Here is a 19,877-nt window from a genome sequence, read left to right on the forward strand (position 1 = left end):
ATGTTCTCCCCGTGTGCTCTGGTTTCCCCCACAGTCCAAAGATATGCAGGTTAGGCTAATTGGTGGCTCTAAATTGACTGTAGGTGTGAATGGTTGTTTGTCTCTACGTGTCAGCCCTGCAATGATCTGGTGACTTGTCCAGGATGTACCTCACCTCTCACCCATAGTCAGCTGGGATCCAGCTTGCCCGTGACCCTGCACAGGATGAGTGGTTATAGATGGATTATTATTATTATTATTATTATTGCTATTATTATTGAGCCCCACTATTTATCAGCAGGTCCTCACTGTTGTGCACTACCAAGCAAAAGTAATTCACAAATATGGACTTGATCAAGCAAATCCTGGGTTCGAACCTTGAAGTCACCCAGGGCCTTTCTGTGTGGAGTTTGCATGCTCTAATATTCTAATAATATAATCCAACATAACCCAAATTTTTGCATGGTAGTGTAACTACATACTCATTAAACCTATTAGTTTCATAGTAGGTAACATATGTTTTAAAATGAATAACTGGGGAGAAAAAAACCCTGTAAATTAGCTGCTTTATGCTTTACACACAGCGTTATGAAGATGTAAAAGCATAGACCATTGACCAACCAACTTTGGATATAAAGTATCCATGTAAACACTGTTAAAAGTAATAAGCAACTGTAAAACATTGTCAGAATACACATATCCATCATTTATTGCTCTTTAATTAGTTTCACAACGTTTAGGCAGTAGGATAGGCACGCTGGTAATTTTTTTGCGATGTTGAATGTGAAATGAATGTGAATCTTAAAGACAAAGTCATACCAGTTCTGCTTTCCATTCTGCGCAAAACACAAGTTTTGTACTCTTTGGCACAGTGAAATTTGATGATGAAAGTGGAAATGAAAACGAGAAAAAAAATAATGTAATTACTGTGCAATACACTGGTGATTAAAAGAGACATGTTTGTTGTAGAATAGAACCAGGCAGAGGTAGTGAAGTGTACAACAAGAAATGAAGTATGCTTTAGATTAGAAAGTGACACTGAGATCTATGACAAAATCTAACAATTTGGAAGAATGATTGGAAACAGAAGTGCGGAAATGGACGTGAGTGGAGACTCAGAGGCACGATTCGATCCGAGTTTGGTTTTAGAAAACAGATTAAGATATTTGTTCACATTTCTCCAGTAGTACATACAGGGTTTGTATTGGGGGAAAATGCTACTATCCAACAATATGAATACCAGCTAACCACGAATACGAGTTCGTCCAGTGTAGTCCAAACCTCCTATACTAAACTAAACGCTATTCATTTTAAGTCAAATTATCATTTTGGAAAGTACAGGTCTTTGGTCAGCATGGACACAATGCATGGTATTTGTTTCTTGTCACTAAAACCAGGATTGTTGGAGCAAGACTGGAACTCTAGTGCCACCTTGCGGTTGACCCGTGTCATGAGCTGCATAATCTCCAGTTCTCTGCCATACTTAGTCAGCATTTCACATAGACTGGTGATGAACCAAGATCCGTTGGTTGTGTTTCTCCAAGCATAATATCCTGTAGGGGGGAGTATAGGAATTAAAACACACACTACACAGATCTGAATGGACAAATTATTCAGAAAATTAAGGGTATATGTGATGTTCACAGTCACATCATTAAAGTGCATATCACGGGTAAATTCAGGAGCGAGATCAATGTAATTCTCCTATTTGATATTAAACTTTGGTCAAATATCTGTCACATTTTGCATTTTGTGCAATTTTATTTTTACCTTGCGCAATACCAGAAAAATTCAGTTGAAATCAAGCCATTTGAGGCGAATTGGTCCGCCTCTGAAAAAACTTGGCATTTGGATTTCCCAGGAAACATTGATTTTCGTGACGTCATCTGCGGGACGCCTCCTTCTGAATCCTACGTCAGCGCTGGTTTGTTTATGAGAAAACGACCTGGTGGTTTTCTGCAAATTTCTTCAACGTTATCACGTAATTATTAAAATGGTTAACAGATGTATCGTAGGAGGGTGTAGCAACACCAATCTTGATGGGATCAGTACTCATCGCTTCCCACATTGCGCTCAAGCAACAATTCCATATTTCAATGCAAAATCGCTAGCTGCTAAACTTGGTCTACACAGGCTGGGCACTGAAACCGTGCAAAGCTCGCGCAGCCTGCTGGCGCTTCCGCAGGTGACGTCACGAATCTGGCTCCAGACTCCCTTGGGATTTTTCCAGACGCGTTTTGTTATTTTATTTTTTTTCTGCTGTAGACAGATGGCCTTGTGCAAAATTACCGTTCTGGATGAGTGTGTAAAGGGACATTCTTTCATATAAAAAAAAGCGAATTTGGTCCAGGATATGCACTTTAAGCCGTGACCCGGAAACTGTTTAATCTTAAACGTATTAAGAAAAAAGTACACTAGAACATGAAACATGAGACATAGTAAACTTAAACATTACAACTCCTTTATACTTCTGGGTTTTTATTCAGTTACTGTATGTAGTAATATTTAACAATCCATGGTCAAATGTTTAATAATAATAATAAGAAGAAGGGGGGGCGGCATGGTGGTGTAGTGGTTAGCGCTGTCACCTCACAGCAAGAAGGTCCGGGTTCGAGCCCCGGGGCCGGCGAGGGCCTTTCTGTGCGGAGTTTGCATGTTCTCCCCGTGTCGGCGTGGGTTTCCTCCGGGTGCTCCGGTTTCCCCCACAGTCCAAAGACATGCAGGTTAGGCTAACTGGTGATTCTAAATTGACCATAGATGTGAATGTGAGTGTGAATGGTTGTTTGTCTCTATGTGTCAGCCCTGTGATGACCTGGCGACTTGTCCAGGGTGTAGACGGATAGGCTCCAGCTTGCCTGCGACCCTGTAGAACAGGATAAGTGGCTACAGATAATGGATGGATGGATAAGAAGAAGAATTGACTGCAGAAGCTTAAAAGACTTAATATAAGTTTAAGTAGAAAATGTGTGTGCCCGCACTGAGTACTTCAGCATCTTAGCCTAGTGTGCAATCACTTCACTCTGTTTTTTTAAACTACAAAGTTCAACTTTTAATTAGGATGTCTGTCTTAGGAAAAAAAAAGCCCAAATGATTTGCCTGAACAAAATAATAGACTGGAAAAAAAAAGCATTATGTGTCAGATTTCAGCTGCCCTGGACTTCAGTTCCCATCAGCCCTCACAACAGATCACATGACCATAACTATCCAGGCTTTCCCTTGCTATTATTTTGCTCAACTTATGACTCTTGTTCTGACTTTGTTAGTTTTGTTTGTCTTTTATTTAAAAAAAAAAGATCCTGCACTTGCATCCGTCTTCACCACTGCTGTCTGATATCTCTCGACATTTGTGACAACCATTTATTACACCATCCTTGTTAGTCAGCTTGATGTAAAAGTGAGAAAAGGTGAAAAGGATTTAGCTCGTCAAAGTAATCAGATCCAAAATGTACATGACCGTGCAGATTGTTAATTCTCCCTTCCAGTACTCTGTATATCATACGAGATGTACAGTTGCCATTGGACTACCATGAACCTGCCTACATTCGAGTATAAACAGGTGTCTTACCTGGAGCAGTAGAGTATGCATACAGGAAGTCTGCTTCAACAGGAATCTTTTGTGTGCACTCTGACTCACTAACACTATCAGTCTCAATGCCAGGATCCAAATCAGTTCCACGACAAGCCTGAACAAAATACAGGACTGTATTTAGCAAGGATAACACTATAACACGCTGTACAGTTTTACAATTTGTCTCCTAATAACCAAAACGACAAAAGGTTTTGTGACGTGGTATTTCTGCTTAAACATATGAACACTACTGTAGCCTAAGGCATAAATTTACAGTGACTCAAACTTGCTTGAGATGAGTAAATAAACGGCAAACAACCAAACTGTAAAACGCAACAAAGACCAAATGTGAAATAATACATTAGACACAGATCACTGGGCAACTGGATGTCACTGGCTAGCTAATCATACTGACTAACAAGAACAAAGACAGGTAAATAGCGACCCTTCATTCATTTATTGTTTCATTCATTCATTTTCAGTAAGCCTTTTATTCTGGTCAGGGTTGCTATGGATCCAGAGTCTATCCCAGAAGCAGTGGGCATGAGACTGAATACACTTAGGATGGGATGTCAGTCTATCTAAGTTCGCCACTTACACCTTGAGGCAATTTATCCAAGGGAGTAACTTTGATTTTGACACTGGTGGGGACACAAAAGTGATCCAAGGCAGAGCTTCCGAAAGGTGTTTTTTTTTTTTTCCATTAGCAATCATAATTTCATGTCATGCAGATCTTATAGGTTAACGAGGGCAGCCGTGGCCTAATGGTTAGGGAGTTGGTCTTTGGATCCCAGGGTTGCAGGTTCAAATCCCACCCTTACATCTCCATCCATGGCTGAAGTGCCCTTGAGCAAGGCACCTAACTCAACATTGCTCCAGGGACTGTAACCGATACCCTGTACCAAAATAGTGACAGTAAGTCGCTTTGGATAAAAGCGTCAGCTAAATGTAACATCATGTAATGAAAGTCAAGGAGGCAACTTCAGAGTTCTCAGCTTTACTCATGCAGGATGTTAAGGGCTGCAAAAGTGCAACATACTGTTAATCATGGGTGCAGATACATTTTTTGAACTGGGGGGGACAAAGCTGCCAGCAAACCAACCCCAACCCCGATATGCCTGTCAAACTTGTTGTGGGTAACCATAGCAACCAAGCTCGAGCTCGCAACCTGTGCAGTCTGCGCAGCTCAACCAACCGAATATCAGTCTTTGTTTTGTTTTATGTGAGTTATAGCAACTATGTATGTACTGCTGTGCACCTCAATAAACCGAATGGTAATTAGTCTTTTGATTTTTCCGTGAGGTTTGCCTTATGCAAAGAAAGACAGCATAGACGTTTTTTCCTCCCTATAAGTGGGGGGGACCGAACGAGGTGAATTTAAGTCTGGGTGGGACGAATCCCACCCGTCCCACCCTCTATCTGCGCCCGTGCTGTTAATTAACATACATCAAGAACATTGAAACACATAACTACAACATGTAAGTACACATAAATGAAATGTAAATGTGTTGGTTACTGATACTCAAACATAAGCACAAACAAATTAGTTTACACTGGTTGCTCCTATTTGAAAGAACCAAACACATGCCTACTGTCTGTAACAGAGACAAACTGCTGGCAGATTTCTGTCAGGTCAGTATTCCTTTTCTCTGCAGCTATGCAGTAGCCTAGCTCTGATGCGTCCTGTCACGTTGCTAAACCTGCCTAAGGAGCCGCAGCAATACTTTTATGAAGGGCTTCCATACATCAAAAGGATTTTGTTGAGTTTTTAAAGCTCAACGGAAACCCTGCACTTACATTCTTGACTTTGAAGAAGAATGAACGAATGTCTCGTTTCTTGAGAGGGGGGCCGTCATCCATGATACTCAAGTCAGCATGCGAGTCGTAGGGCAAGCATGCATGGACATCGAAGTCCAGCTCAATTTGTAGGCTGACGGAGAGTGGGGGGTGCGTGGGGTAGGTCAGGTGTGTACGTGTGAGATACAGGGGGTTGATGGGCGGGTAGTCACGGCTGCTGTGGGAAGTGTGCTGCTTTTACAGCAGATGGAGTGACAGCTGGGATAGCCAACCATGTAAGTTAGCGAGAAACAGGTAGCTAATCAGAGAATGATATCTACGTTAGAGGGGGGATTATTAGCAGTGTCATACATTTAACCCTTTGTGTGCCATATAATCATTGCTCAGGTTAGGACACCGATTTTATTGATCGTGATTACACAGTAGCGGCTGAATATTGGTAGGGACACGTCCCTAGCGTCCCTACCCAAAATTACGCCCTAGAATTTATCCACCATTCCATCTACTCAAAGGAAACCAAAGTGTACACAGAAAAAACAAGTGAAACTCCATGCAGACAGTAAGCAGAAATCAGGATTGAGCCTGAGAACCTAAAGCTGTGAGGCAGCAACACTACTGCTCTAATGTGCCACCCTTAATAATATCTTGTCCCTTATGTCAGCTGAAAAGTTGTTCATGAATGCTGTGCAGAAATGCATTTATAATTCAAGTTTTAAATTTTTGAGGAAAGAGAAATAGTTCTGATGCTGACTAAAGGAAATTGATATGTCACTGGCGGCACGGTGGTGTAAGTGGTTAGCACCGTCGCCTCACAGCAAGAAGGTCCGGGTTCGAGCCCAGCAACTGGCGAGGGCCTTTCTGTGTGGAGTTTGCATGTTCTCCCCATGTCTGTGTGGGTTTCCTCCACAGTCCAAAGACATGCGGTTAGGTTAACATGGGGCGGCCTTGGGCTGAGGTGCCCTTGAGCAAGGTACCTAACCCCTGACTGCTCCCCGGGCGCTGTAGTATGGCTGCCCACTGCTCTTAGTGTGTGCGCCAAGAGATGGGTTAAATGCAGAGGATGAATCTTACTGTGCTTGAAGTGTGCATGTGACAAATAAAGGTTTCTTCTTCTAGAAATGTGCGTTAAGCTTAATTTTGTATCAGTCGCAAAAATTGTCATGATGTAAATTAACATAACACAAACTGTAAGTGTTCTATGTCTCGCTATAGATTTTTGTTACAAGACATTAAACTAAATCTGACTAGGCAGACTAGTTATAACGTTTTGCCACTGATTTATAGTGATGCGAGTTCAGGAGTGTATACTGTACGTGACCATGTTTAGAAAGAATGAGTCTGTATTTCCCCGTGTCTGTGTGGGTTTTGTCTAGGTGCTCCGGTTTCCTTCCACCTGCCAAAACATGGAATGTGGAGTAGCTATGCTAAATTGCCCCGAGATGTGAACAAGTGTTTTTATACATGTGTTCATTATGCTCTGTGATTGACTGGTGCCCAGTGCTCACAGAATAGGCTTTGGATTCACTGCAACCCTGACAAGGATAAAGTGGATAATGAAAATAAATGAATGAGTGAGTGAGTGAGTGAGTATACGACCTTCCGTCTGTAAAAGAACACGTGCAGATGACCTCATTAGTATAGGTAATCGTATGGGGCCGAGTAAAATTAAGGATTAATTTCACAAGCGATTTCGAAGTTGGGCGGCACGGTGGTGTAGTGGTTAGCGCTGTCGCCTCACAGCAAGAAGGTCCGGGTTCGAGCCCCATGGCCGGCGAGGGCCTTTCTGTGCGGAGTTTGCATGTTCTCCCCGTGTCCGCGTGGGTTTCCTCTGGGTGCTCCGGTTTCCCCCACAGTCCAAAGACATGCAGGTTAGGTTAACTGGTGACTCTAAATTGACCGTAGGTGTGAATGTGAGTGTGAATGGTTGTCTGTGTCTATGTGTCAGCCCTGTGATGACCTAGCGACTTGTCCAGGGTGTACCCCGCCTTTCGCCCGTAGTCAGCTGGGATAGGCTCCAGCTTGCCTGTGACCCTGTGGGACAGGATAAAGCGGCTAGAGATAATGAGATGAGATTTCGAAGTTTTGAAAATTGCCCGAATTGCGAAGCGACGAGGGCAATTTCAAAACTTTGAAATCACGAGCGAAATTGATCCTTAATTTTACGAGGAACCATACGATTACTTGTTTATAATATACAGGGCCAAATTCATACTTCGGAAGCCATTCAAGTTCACAGCATTTGTCATTCACGTTTTCTGAACCAATCAGGGCGCAAGACTATCTTGCACGTTTGAATCAGTTTCTAAAGCGTCTTTCATCGTCACACAGCGACACAACACGAGGATTTTAACATCTTTCAGGATCGATCGTGGATATTTCTCTTGTCTCAGATACCGAGCCGGTGCTGCCTGCATTACTTTAAGAGAGTCTGGTTCATAGTTTTCCCCATTTTCTTTCCTCACTTCTGCATAAAACTGCGATAGCACCTTGTCTAACTTACAGCATTCATATGCCACTAGAGAGGCGTTTATTTGTCTTTCTGCGGCCCATTTCTTAAACACGGAAAGCCAAAAATTCGTACTTTTTTTGGTATTTTCATTTTCGCTTGCAGCTTTCAAATGGTTTATCATTTCTTCATCAAATATAGCGAAATGCGGCGTTGCAGAGTCAGCCATTTTGTTGACAAAATTTGCTAATTTTTGTAACCGTAACCAAGCAACGAACTAGCCAATAGCAATTCAGAAATACGGCCCCGTGTTAAGGAAAAAAGCCCTCCCTGATTGACCAATCAGAATTGAGTAATTTGGCCCCATGTATTATAACCTCGCTAAACCTCAGTCCTATACTGATCATGAAATATCAAAGTGTCTATTATACTTTTGCTGTAATAGCAGAATGAGGTAAAGCCCTATATCCTGACAAAATAAGAAATGCAATCATCTTCAAATCTGTTTAGCATATATTTATGCATTGTCACATAATCATTTAAATTCAGACCTGAATGATGAAGAGTTTAGGTTTGCCAACTAGTGAGAGACACCGATCTCCTCGGAAGAGTCCAGTCAGAGTTTTCAGCTCAATGAAATCATCAGTGCCATAGATCACACCTTCATCCCCATGGCTTAGGATCACACACACAAACATGGCTGACTGGCTGTGGTCCTCTTGGGATACTGAAAGAAAGAAATTAAACATTACAATCCTAGCACACATTTCAGTAATCATAAACAGATGCAGAAATTACAGTTAACACCAATGAGAAAAGAATGTAATGGCGACAGACGCTCTAAAACGGAGGGTTAGTCTTAAAGTGCCATTCCACCATTGGATGTATTTTTTTGGCATAAAATACAATATATTTTATGACAACATGACTAGACAGAGAAATCTTTTAGCTTCAAAATGATATATCAAACATAATTTTTTGACAACGACAAGTATATTAATTTTGCGACCAAAGTCACCTACCCTTTTAATTTCCGCGCGGTAGTGAAACGTGATGTCATCGGCAGGTTCCCCTTCTTGTGTACCACGTCACGTGTGACGTGGCACAGATTATCAGCAATGGCGGATAGAACGCGATTGTCAGCTTCGGAAAAGAAGCGAAGGAAAATAGCACGTGATGCCCAAAGGAGACGGTCGATGGTGAATATCGGCACAGCAATCGACAAGTGGAAATCGCGTTCTATCCGCCATTGCTGATAATCTGTGCCACGTCACACGTGACATGGTACACAAGAAGGGGAACCTGCCGATGACATCACGTTTCACTACCGCGCGGAAATTAAAAGGGTAGGTGACTTTGGTCGCAAAATTAATATACTTGTCGTTGTCAAAAAATTATGTTTGATATATCATTTTGAAGCTAAAAGATTTCTCTGTCTCGTCATCTCATCTCATGCCGCTTTATCCTTCTACAGGGTCGCAGGCAAGCTGGAGCCTATCCCAGCTGACTATGGGCGAAAGGCGGGGTACACCCTGGACAAGTCGCCAGGTCATCACAGGGCTGACACATAGACACAGACAACCATTCACACCTACGGTCAATTTAGAGTCACCAGTTAACCTAACCTGCATGTCTTTGGACTGTGGGGGAAACCGGAGCACCCGGAGGAAACCCACGCGGACACAGGGAGAACATGCAAACTCCACACAGAAAGGCCCTCGCCGGCCCCGGGGCTCGAACCCAGGACCTTCTTGCTGTGAGGCGACAGCGCTAACCACTACACCACCGTGCCGCCTGTCTAGTCATGTTGTCATAAAATATATTGTATTTTATGCTAAAGAATACATCCAATGGTGGAATGGCACTTTAAGATAGCCAAAACAATTTCGGATAAAATGACTCATCTGTGTTTTAAGCATAGAATTACTATGTTAATTTATATATGTGGAATATGAGTCCATCAAACCTGATTTTAAAAGCTGTGTCATCTGTGAAACAGTTTGGTCATTTTGGATCACAGTTCTGAAGCCCAGCTTGCAGAAGACTGTCATTAGGTTTGCAGCATCAACATCTGTTCCGTTGCGTTCACCCATGCCTCCAAAGAAAAATAGTTATAAATAAAATGATCTGAGACGCTAATCACATGGACCAAACAAGAAACAGATGTTGCCCGTTTTAGTTTTACCTGTATTTTTGTGAAAATTTTTGTTGTTGATGATGACACATTTCCCAAGCTTGGGGTAGTCCATACGGTACGCATCTGAATCAGCTCCTGCATAGCCTTTGGCATGAACAGTTTCATTGTGAGCAACTGTCCTGAAGGAAGAGAATATAAACGTGAAATTAAAATGTGAAAGACGACAAGGAGAATTAACTGAATTAGATTTTTATTTCCAGTTTTACAGCAGCAAAACAAGGATTTTTTTTTCAAAGAGTTTCAATTTTCACAACTTATCAGGTACATTTTTTACATGTATATAATCCCCAACAGCATCACAACATTCAGCAAATATGAGTAAATCTTTTTGATTATACGTATACAGTTGACTAAATTGGTAAAATGCTTACTCAGATTTATAATTAAAGTGAATATTTATAGGAAATAAATTACAAAAAACGAGAAATACAGGCCTCGACATTAACTTTTACACCCACTTGCCCCACAATATTATAGTAGTACTCACCCCCTATTTTGCGAGTACTACTTTTTTTTTTTAGGAAAACCATAGAATAGTTGTGAATTGCAACATAAAATGAAGATCACACATTGAGTTGAAGTTTGGTTATTGATTAAGTTTATTATTAAGTTTGGTTATTGGTTACTTTTTTACTTGTAACAGACAATAACAATTTTATCCAAAATAGTTTTTCCTGCCTTAGTCAATTTATTTCCATTTCACATGCATGCAGCTGTAAAGTTCAGTGTGTTTGTGTAGAACTCTCTCGGACTGTAGGTTCATTACTCGATAATGTCAAAATCATAAAATAGAAATCTATAACAAAGTTTGTATGAAGAAAACAATGGGGTGCCAAGACTTTTGAACAGTATGTTTGAGAATATTTATATATCGTTTTTTGTTACATCATCCACCTCTAGGTTTAAAAAAATGTGCTGCGTCATGACAGACAGGATAATGTTTGAGTTTAAAATTATACAACCCCGATTCCAAAAAAGTTGGGAAAAAAGTGCAAATTGTAAATAAAAACGGAATGCAATAATTTACAAATCTCAAAAACTGATATTGTATTCACAATAGAACATAGACAACATATCAAATGTCGAAAGTGAGACATTTTGAAATTTCATGCCAAATATTGGCTCATTTGAAATTTCATCACACATCTCAAAAAAGTTGGGACAGGGGCAATAAGAGGCTGGAAAAGTTAAAGGTACAAAAAAGGAACAGCTGGAGGACCAAATTGCAACTCATTAGGTCAATTGGCAATAGGTCATTAACATGACTGGGTATAAAAAGAGCATCTTGGAGTGGCAGCGGCTCTCAGAAGTAAAGATGGGAAGAGGATCACCAATCCCCCTAATTCTGCACCGACAAATAGTGGAGCAATATCAGAAAGGAGTTCGACAGTGTAAAATTGCAGAGTTTGAACATATCATCATCTACAGTGCATAATATCATCAAAAGATTCAGAGAATCTGGAAGAATCTCTGTGCCTAAGGGTCAAGGCTGGAAAACCATACTGGGTGCCCATGATCTTCAGGCCCTTAGACGGCACTGCATCACATACAGGCATGCTTCTGTATTGGAAATCACAAAATGGGCTCAGGAATATTTCCAGAGAACATTATCTGTGAACACAATTCACCGTGCCATCCGCCGTTGCCAGCTAAAACTCTATAGTTCAAAGAAGAAGCCGTATCTAAACATGATCCAGAAGCGCAGACGTCTTCTCTGGGCCAAGGCTCATTTAAAATGGACTGTGGCAAAGTGGAAAACTGTTCTGTGGTCAGACGAATCAAAATTTGAAGTTCTTTATGGAAATCAGGGACGCCGTGTCATTCGGACTAAAGAGGAGAAGGACGACCCAAGTTGTTATCAGCGCTCAGTTCAGAAGCCTGCATTTCTGATGGTATGGGGTTGCATTAGTGCGTGTGGCATGGGCAGCTTACACATCTGGAAAGACACCATCAATGCTGAAAGGTATATCCAGGTTCTAGAGCAACATATGCTCCCATCCAGACGACGTCTCTTTCAGGGAAGACCTTGCATTTTCCAACATGACAATGCCAAACCACATACTGCATCAATTACAGCATCATGGCTGTGTAGAAGAAGGGTCCGGGTACTGAACTGGCCAGCCTGCAGTCCAGATCTTTCACCCATAGAAAACATTTGGCGCATCATAAAACGGAAGATACGACAAAAAAGACCTAAGACAGTTGAGCAACTAGAATCCTACATTAGACAAGAATGGGTTAACATTCCTATCCCTAAACTTGAGCAACTTGTCTCCTCAGTCCCCAGACGTTTACAGACTGTTGTAAAGAGAAAAGGGGATGTCTCACAGTGGTAAACATGGCCTTGTCCCAACTTTTTTGAGATGTGTTGTTGTCATGAAATTTAAAATCACCTAATTTTTCTCTTTAAATGATAAATTTTCTCAGTTTAAACATTTGATATGTCATCTATGTCAGGGGCGCAGATAGGATTTTTGAACTGGGGGGGGACTGAGCTGTCAGCAAATGATTCCATTTTGTGTGTATATATATATATATATATATATATATATATATATATATATATATATATATATACACACTACCATTCAAAAGTTTGGGGTCACTTTGAAATGTCCTTATGCTGCATTCATGTGCTATGGGAAGATGATATTTTCCAGTTGGGAAGTGGTATTTACCAGTGTGTTGTGTTCACATGCTTTTGTTGTTGTTGACAAATTAAAGATGGTGGACCAGATTCAAGTTAGCAATAGTAAGTTAGCTATCGTTAGCAATAGCGTCTGCTCTGGATAGGTAAAAACAAACCATAACAACACATTTTTAAAGGAAACGGATTTCTAACGTATTATATTACACTTGTTAATGACGCAACATTGCATAGACACAAAAAACTACCCACTAGTACTAGTAAAAAAAAACTTTAGTAGCGTACAGTGCTTAACATTCAAGTGTCTTGTACCGCTCGCTGCCATGTTGAAAAGGTTAAAGTTCATCTCATCTCGGCAACTCATGTATCAAAATTTTCTACGAGTTGCCCAGTGGAAAATACCACAAGAGGGGGCGTTCATGTGTGCTTTCCATGTCGGCGTTTGGTATTTACCATAATTCCCATAGCACATGAACGCAGCATTATTTTTGAAAGAAAAGCACTGTTCTTTTCAATGAAGATCACTTTAAACTAATCAGAAATCCACTCTATACATTGCTAATGTGGTAAATGACTATTCTAGCTGCAAATGTGTGGTTTTTGGTGCAATATCTCCATAGGTGTATAGAGGCCCATTTCCAGCAACTCTCACTCCAGTGTTCTAATGGTACAATGTGTTTGCTCATTGCCTCAGAAGGCTAATGGATGATTAGAAAACCCTTGTACAATCATGTTAGCACAGCTGAAAACAGTTGAGCTCTTTAGAGAAGCTATAAAACTGACCTTCCTTTGAGCAGATTGAGTTTCTGGAGCATCACATTTGTGGGGTCGATTAAATGCTCAAAATGGCCAGAAAAATGTCTTGACTATATTTTCTATTCATTTTACAACTTATGGTGGTAAATAAAAGTGTGACTTTTCATGGAAAACACAAAATTGTCTGGCTGACCCCAAACTTTTGAACGGTAGTGTGTATACATGTTATTTCACCTCCCTCACTGCCATCACCAGGAACTACCTGCAGGCCAGGACAATGATAACATTTTAACATAGCCTATGGAAATCCACAGTTTACACATTATCATCACGCACAGAAATTGCAAAACTGCAAAACTAGTTTTAAAACCGCTAAGTTCCAACTGTTAAACATAGCGAGAGGCTGGGCTACGTGTGTGTGTGTAAAGTGTAAACCAGTGTATCCTGACTTTCTAACTATGCCTGTGTGTTGTGTGAGCGGCAGTCAGTCAACAACTCTTCGCAAAGTTTCCTTATGAAACAATATGCTCGCTGAAATTATGGCAGGGAACGCCAGATTAAACATTAAAACTGCCTTCTGAGCACTGTATCTACAGGCTACCACCGAAAGAAGGAGGCTACCAGAAAGGCATCACTCCGTACGATTTTACTTGCACTACGACATTACTTTGAACAGACTATCAAAAAATTGCAAGGTGATATGATAAAGTAAGGCACAATTTACTTACAGCCGTTTTTTTTTTTTTTTGAAAAAACGATGCAATCGTTTTCTGCCTTTTGGCACCCTTCATCATGCCGTGTTGGGGTCCTGAACTAGGAGGAGCTGTCCCCGATATGCCTGTCAAACTTGTTGTGGGTAACCATAGCAACCAAGCTCGAGCTCGCAACCTGTGCAGTCTGTGCAGTTGCAACTATGTATATACTGCTGTGCACCTCAATAAACCGAATGGTAATTAGTCTTTTGATTTTTCCATGAGGTTTGCCTTATGCAAAGAAAGACAGCATAGACGTTTTTTCCTCCCTATAAGTGGGGGGGACCGAACGAGGTGAATTTAAATCTGGGTGGGACGAATCCCACCAGTCCCCCCCTCTATCTGCGCCCGTGATCTATGTTCTATTCTGAATAAAATATGGAATTTTGAAACTTCCACATGATTGCATTCCATTTTTATTTACAATTTGTACTTTGTCCCAACTTTTTTGGAATCGGGGTTGTAGTTTAGTGTGTAGGTTGTGGGTATTTTATACAGCCCTGGCAACCTGTAACTGAATCAGTGCAGCCGGTCTGTCATGACGCAGCGTGGTTTTTTGTTTGTTTGTTTGTTTGTTTGTTTGTGTGTTTTTAAATAAACCTAGAGGTGGATGATATAAAAAAAAACAACCCCCCGATATATAAATATTTTGTATAGGACTGTATTTCTTTGACAACAGAAACAAAGCTCCAGCTCTCTCTGCTCTTAATCTGTTCTGTTCTTTCAGGATTTATCGCGCATGTCACTCCTTGTTGACACCGCTGTAATTATCACCGTTGACCCAGCTGTAATTATCACGTGATGCGTCATGTCATGCACAAGGGGTCTATAAACAGTACACGTACCATACTATAACAGCGTGGGCACATAAAATAACTTGCAAAGCAGTAAATGAAACTGAGACTAAGAAACAGCCAAGACATAATGGCGGATACATAGTGAGGGATGCTTTTCGGAACTGAAATAAAAGATTAAAAAGCCTAATTTTTGTGGTGCTAGTTCATGACGTGCTCATTCTAATTTGTCCGGCCGGGCATGTCAGGGACATATTCCACTTGCCTGAATGCATGTTTCACTTGCCCCGGAAAATCGGGCAGTCCTTAATGTCAAACCCTGAAATAGTCTAATAAGCAATGCATAAAACCACAAAATCATACTGAATTACAAACCTACAGGGTACAGGCTCAATACTTTGACACTTTGGTCAAAGAAAGATGTTAAAGCTGGGACAGTATACTTAAAAAATAGTGCTGGAATATCCTTCAGACTATAGACTATAGACAGTAAAATCAAAATTTGATAATCTGATTTAATAATTTTTGCACCACAATTATTACATCAGATTATCACTTATATTACTTTATAAGTTGTACATTTTAAAAAAGGTTTACTTTGTGGATTCGCTCTTCTTGGCATCCACGTGGTCTTCTCCGTCCACTCTACCGCCGATCTTCACACCCGACATGGCCTTGAGAAGAACAAGTGGATGTGCAAGAAATACTGGTTAAGGCAGTATTCTCTAAGAATCTTTAGAAATTGCTTCCTTAATACATAAAAAACATTTGAGCTAAACAGCCTAATGTCACAACCAACATGTGTAGGCATGAATTATTTCGACAAGAATCCTTCCTGACAGAATCTCATCTCATCTCATTATCTCTAGCCGCTTTATCCTGTTCTACAGGGTCGCAGGCAAGCTGGAGCCTATCCCAGCTGACTACGGGCGAAAGGCGGGGTACACCCTGGACAAGTCGCCAGGTCATCACAGGGCTGACACATAGACACAGACAACCATTCACACTCACATTCACACCTACGCTCAATTTAGAGTCACCAGTTAACCTAACCTGCATCTCTTTGGACTGTGGGGGAAACCGGAGCACCCGGAGGAAACCCACGCGGACACGGAGAGAACATGCAAACTCCACACAGAAAGGCCCTTGCCGGGCCCGGAACCCAGGACCTTCTTGCTGTGAGGCGACAGCGCTAACCACTACACCACCGTGCCGCCCCCTGACAGAATCATACTTGAAAATAATAATTGTGCTGACTTGTCATAATCATCACCCTGTGCATGTTCATGCTTTACTACCTTCGTAAAATCCCTAAAGATATATTCATAGTGCCAGTCAAAAGTTTGGACACATCTACTCATTCATAGGTTTTTCTGTATTTTGATTATTTTCTACATTGTAGAACAACACTGAAGACCTCAAAACTATGAAGTAACATATGGAACATACAGTATATGGAATTATATCTCATCTCATCTCATTATCTCTAGCCGCTTTATCCTTCTACAGGGTCGCAGGCAAGCTGGAGCCTATCCCAGCTGACTATGGGCGAAAGGCAGGGTACACCCTGGACAAGTCGCCAGGTCATCACAGGGCTGACACATAGACACAGACAACCATTCACACTCACATTCACACCTACGGTCAATTTAGAGTCACCAGTTAACCTAACCTGCATATCTTTGGACTGTGGGGGAAACCGGAGCACCCGGAGGAAACCCACGCGGACACGGAGAGAACATGCAAACTCCACACAGAAAGGCCCTTGCCGGGCCCGGAACCCAGGACCTTCTTGCTGTGAGGCGACAGCGCTAACCACTACACCACCGTGCCGCCCCCTGACAGAATCATACTTGAAAATAATAATTGTGCTGACTTGTCATAATCATCACCCTGTGCATGTTCATGCTTTACTACCTTCGTAAAATCCCTAAAGATATATTCATAGTGCCAGTCAAAAGTTTGGACACATCTACTCATTCATAGGTTTTTCTGTATTTTGATTATTTTCTACATTGTAGAACAACACTGAAGACCTCAAAACTATGAAGTAACATATGGAACATACAGTATATGGAATTATATGGTAAACAAAAAAAGTGTTAAAAAAATTTTCATATTTTAGAGTCTTCAAAGTATCCACCATTGGTCTTGATGATGCTTTGCACACTATTGGCATTATCTTACCCAGCTTCATGACGGCATCACCTGGAATGCTTTTCAGTTAACAGGTGCCTCGCCAAAAGTTAACCAGTGCAATTTCTTGCCTTCTTAATGCATTTAAGACCATCAAACAGTTTCAGTCACTTCTTCCAACTTGTCCCACTTATGCGTGTGGGGTCGCTGCCATGTGGACCCTATTGAGCTACGTCATATTAATTGGAGCACAGTTTTACAACGGATGCCCTTCCTGCCTCAACATTCCCATTTCCGGGCTTGGGAAACAACCATTCATACACATGTTCAATTTAGAGTCACCAGTTAACCTAACTGCATGTCTTTGGACTGTGGTGGAAACAGGAGCACCTGGAGGAAACCCAAAAAGACACAGAGGAGAACATGCAAACTCCACACAGAAAGGCCCCCGTCAGCCACTAGGCTCAAACCCAGAACCTTCTTGCTGTGAGGCGACAGTGCTAACCACTGTGCCACCCATAAGCCCATCAAACAGTAAATAATAAATAATAAACATACAGTAAATAGCCCTATTCCACAACTGTAGTAATCCATATTATGTCAAGAACCGCTCAACTAAGTGAAGAGAAACGACATCCATTATTACTTTAAATAAAGACTAAGTAGCATAATATTTATAATGACAATTACATGTATTTCCTCTTGCACTGGATAAACAGCTTTCAGTTTCTTTTTGAACACTTATCAGTTTCACCACTCATACTCTGTGAGTCAGAGTCAACTTTAAGTCAAAGTTCAAGGTTTTTTTTTTATTATTTGTACCTAACCATCTCATTATCTGTAGCCGCTTTATCCTGTTCTACAGGGTCGCAGGCAAGCTGGAGCCTATCCCAGCTGACTACGGGCAAAAGGCACCCAAGTCGCCAGGTCATCACAGGGCTGACACATAGACACAGACAACCATTCACACTCACATTCACACCTACGGTCAATTTAGAGTCACCAGTTAACCTAACCTGCATGTCTTTGGACTGTGGGGGAAACCGGAGCACCCGGAGGAAACCCACAGGGAGAACATGCAAACTCCGCACAGAAAGGCCCTCGCCGGCCCCGGGGCTCGAACCCGGACCTTCTTGCTGTGAGGCAACAGCGCTAACCACTACACCACCGTGCCGCCCTGTACCTAACCAATTAATCCTAAAACTGTAAAGTCATGTTAAGGTTATTTACTTTTAAGTTTCTTTAAATTAAATTTTACTTTCTTTACTTGGCCATGCCTGCTCTCAGTATATAGAATTATGCGAAACCTTTAGATGACACGCTGGCTTCTTATACAGGTCTAAAACATGTCCTAATCAGTAACAGCAATGTCACGCACGTTGATTAGTAATCTCACTATGACTGGAACCGTCTCAAAAAGTGACTGCGCCCGAAACTAACACAGTGACTGATACAGCCTACAGCTTTATAAGAATGAAAACGAGCCAACTTACAAAGTGTTGTCCGAAGCTGAGAAATGAAAGAATAATGTACACCTCTGTACTTTCCGGGTACTGGAGTTTTTTACAGTAAATACGCCCCTCCCCCCGAGCCGTCACTAAATACTGTAGCTCCGCCCACTGCTATCCGACCAGCTCGAGACGTCAAGCTCCGCGTGCACAGATGCATTCTGACGCGCGCACACTGCAACTACATAACATTCTCTCTCGCTCTCTCTCTGTCTCTGTCTCTCTCTCTGTCTCTCTCTCTGTCTCTCTCTCTCTGTCTCTCTCTGTCTCGCTCTCTCTCTCTGTCTCGCTCTCTCTCTCTCTGTCTGTCTCTCTGTCTCTGTCTCTCTCTCTCGGTCTCTCTCTCTCTCTGTCTCGCTCTCTCTCTCTCTGTCTGTCTCTCTGTCTCTGTCTCTCTCTCTCGGTCTCTCTCTCTCTCTGTCTCTCTCTCTCGGTCTCTCTCTCTCTCTCTCAGTCTCTCTCTCTCTGTCTCGCTCTCTCTCTCTCTCTGTCTCTGTCTCGCTCTCTCGGTCTCTCTCTCTGTCTCTCTCTCTGTCTCTCTCTCTCGGTCTCTCTCTCTCTCTCTCTCTCTGTCTCTGTCTCTCTCTCTCTGTCTCTCTCTCTGTCTCTCTCTCTCTGTCTCTCTCTCTCGGTCTCTCTCTGTCTCTCGCTCTCTCTCTCTCTCTGTCTCTCTCTCTCGGTCTCTGTCTCTCTCTCTCTGTCTCTCTCGGTCTCTCTCTGTCTCTCTCTCTCGGTCTCTCTCGCTCTCTCTCTGTCTGTCTCTCTCAGTGGTGTGCACAGACATTTTGGGGGGCAAGTGCTCTGGGGGGAAAAAGGGCACTTTTTTGCGCATGTGGAACACCTTATTATAAAAGTCTGAGATTTAACCCTCCTCTTGTGTTCGGGTCGCCACTGACCCGTTTTAGTTTTTAAAGGTATAAAACAACCACTTAATGTTAATTTATTACATCAAGGCTTTTTGACTTTGCCAGGAATCTCTAGTTGAACAAAATAGAAAAAGAAATTTTTGTTTTCCTAAATCTGAAAATGGTCTAGCAAAAAATATAATACTTATGGGTGATTCTTAGAATTTGTGCACTTTTAGAGTCTCTGGTCATATTTTTAAAAATAATAGCAATTTTGGACAAATTCCTCTTTCTATGTGAAAAAGATAATAAAAAAAACTCTTATAAAAAATTTACCACCTCTTAAATACAATTTTTTAATACTTTTCACCCTCCTGGAAGTTGCAAAATCACTGTTTTCCCTTGTCACACCCCCAGAGTTTCCAACCTCAACAATGCAAAAAAAGGTTAAA

The 19,877-nt window shown here is 41.6% G+C and overlaps 1 protein-coding gene across 1 annotated transcript; it reads right to left on the bottom strand.

Annotated features, from left to right (window-relative positions):
* Nucleotides 1–661: 661 nt before the first annotated feature.
* On the bottom strand, nucleotides 662–18,656 carry casp3b (caspase 3, apoptosis-related cysteine peptidase b). Its single transcript, XM_060927897.1, has 7 exons — nucleotides 18,566–18,656; nucleotides 15,534–15,610; nucleotides 9,976–10,106; nucleotides 9,757–9,885; nucleotides 8,342–8,517; nucleotides 3,545–3,662; nucleotides 662–1,532 (listed from the first exon to the last, which is right to left on the bottom strand). The coding sequence occupies exons 2-7, from the start codon at nucleotides 15,605–15,607 to the stop codon at nucleotides 1,303–1,305; spliced, it is 858 nt and encodes a 285-aa protein (XP_060783880.1). The 5' UTR covers nucleotides 15,608–15,610; nucleotides 18,566–18,656; the 3' UTR covers nucleotides 662–1,302.
* Nucleotides 18,657–19,877: the final 1,221 nt, after the last annotated feature.

This window comes from Neoarius graeffei, chromosome 8 (assembly GCF_027579695.1).
Source record: "Neoarius graeffei isolate fNeoGra1 chromosome 8, fNeoGra1.pri, whole genome shotgun sequence".
In the NCBI taxonomy this organism is placed as follows: domain Eukaryota; kingdom Metazoa; phylum Chordata; class Actinopteri; order Siluriformes; family Ariidae; genus Neoarius; species Neoarius graeffei.

Bases quoted from the DNA above. Each gene is read 5' to 3' on its own strand.
- casp3b (XM_060927897.1), bottom strand. From the start codon at position 15,607: ATGTCGGGTGTGAAGATCGGCGGTAGAGTGGACGGAGAAGACCACGTG. The intron at 9,886-9,975 runs GTAAAACTAAAA...TTTTCTTTGGAG, and splicing joins AAATTTTCACAAAAATACAG to GCATGGGTGAACGCAACGGA. The intron at 1,533-3,544 runs GTAAGACACCTG...TCCCCCCTACAG, and splicing joins TGCATACTCTACTGCTCCAG to GATATTATGCTTGGAGAAAC.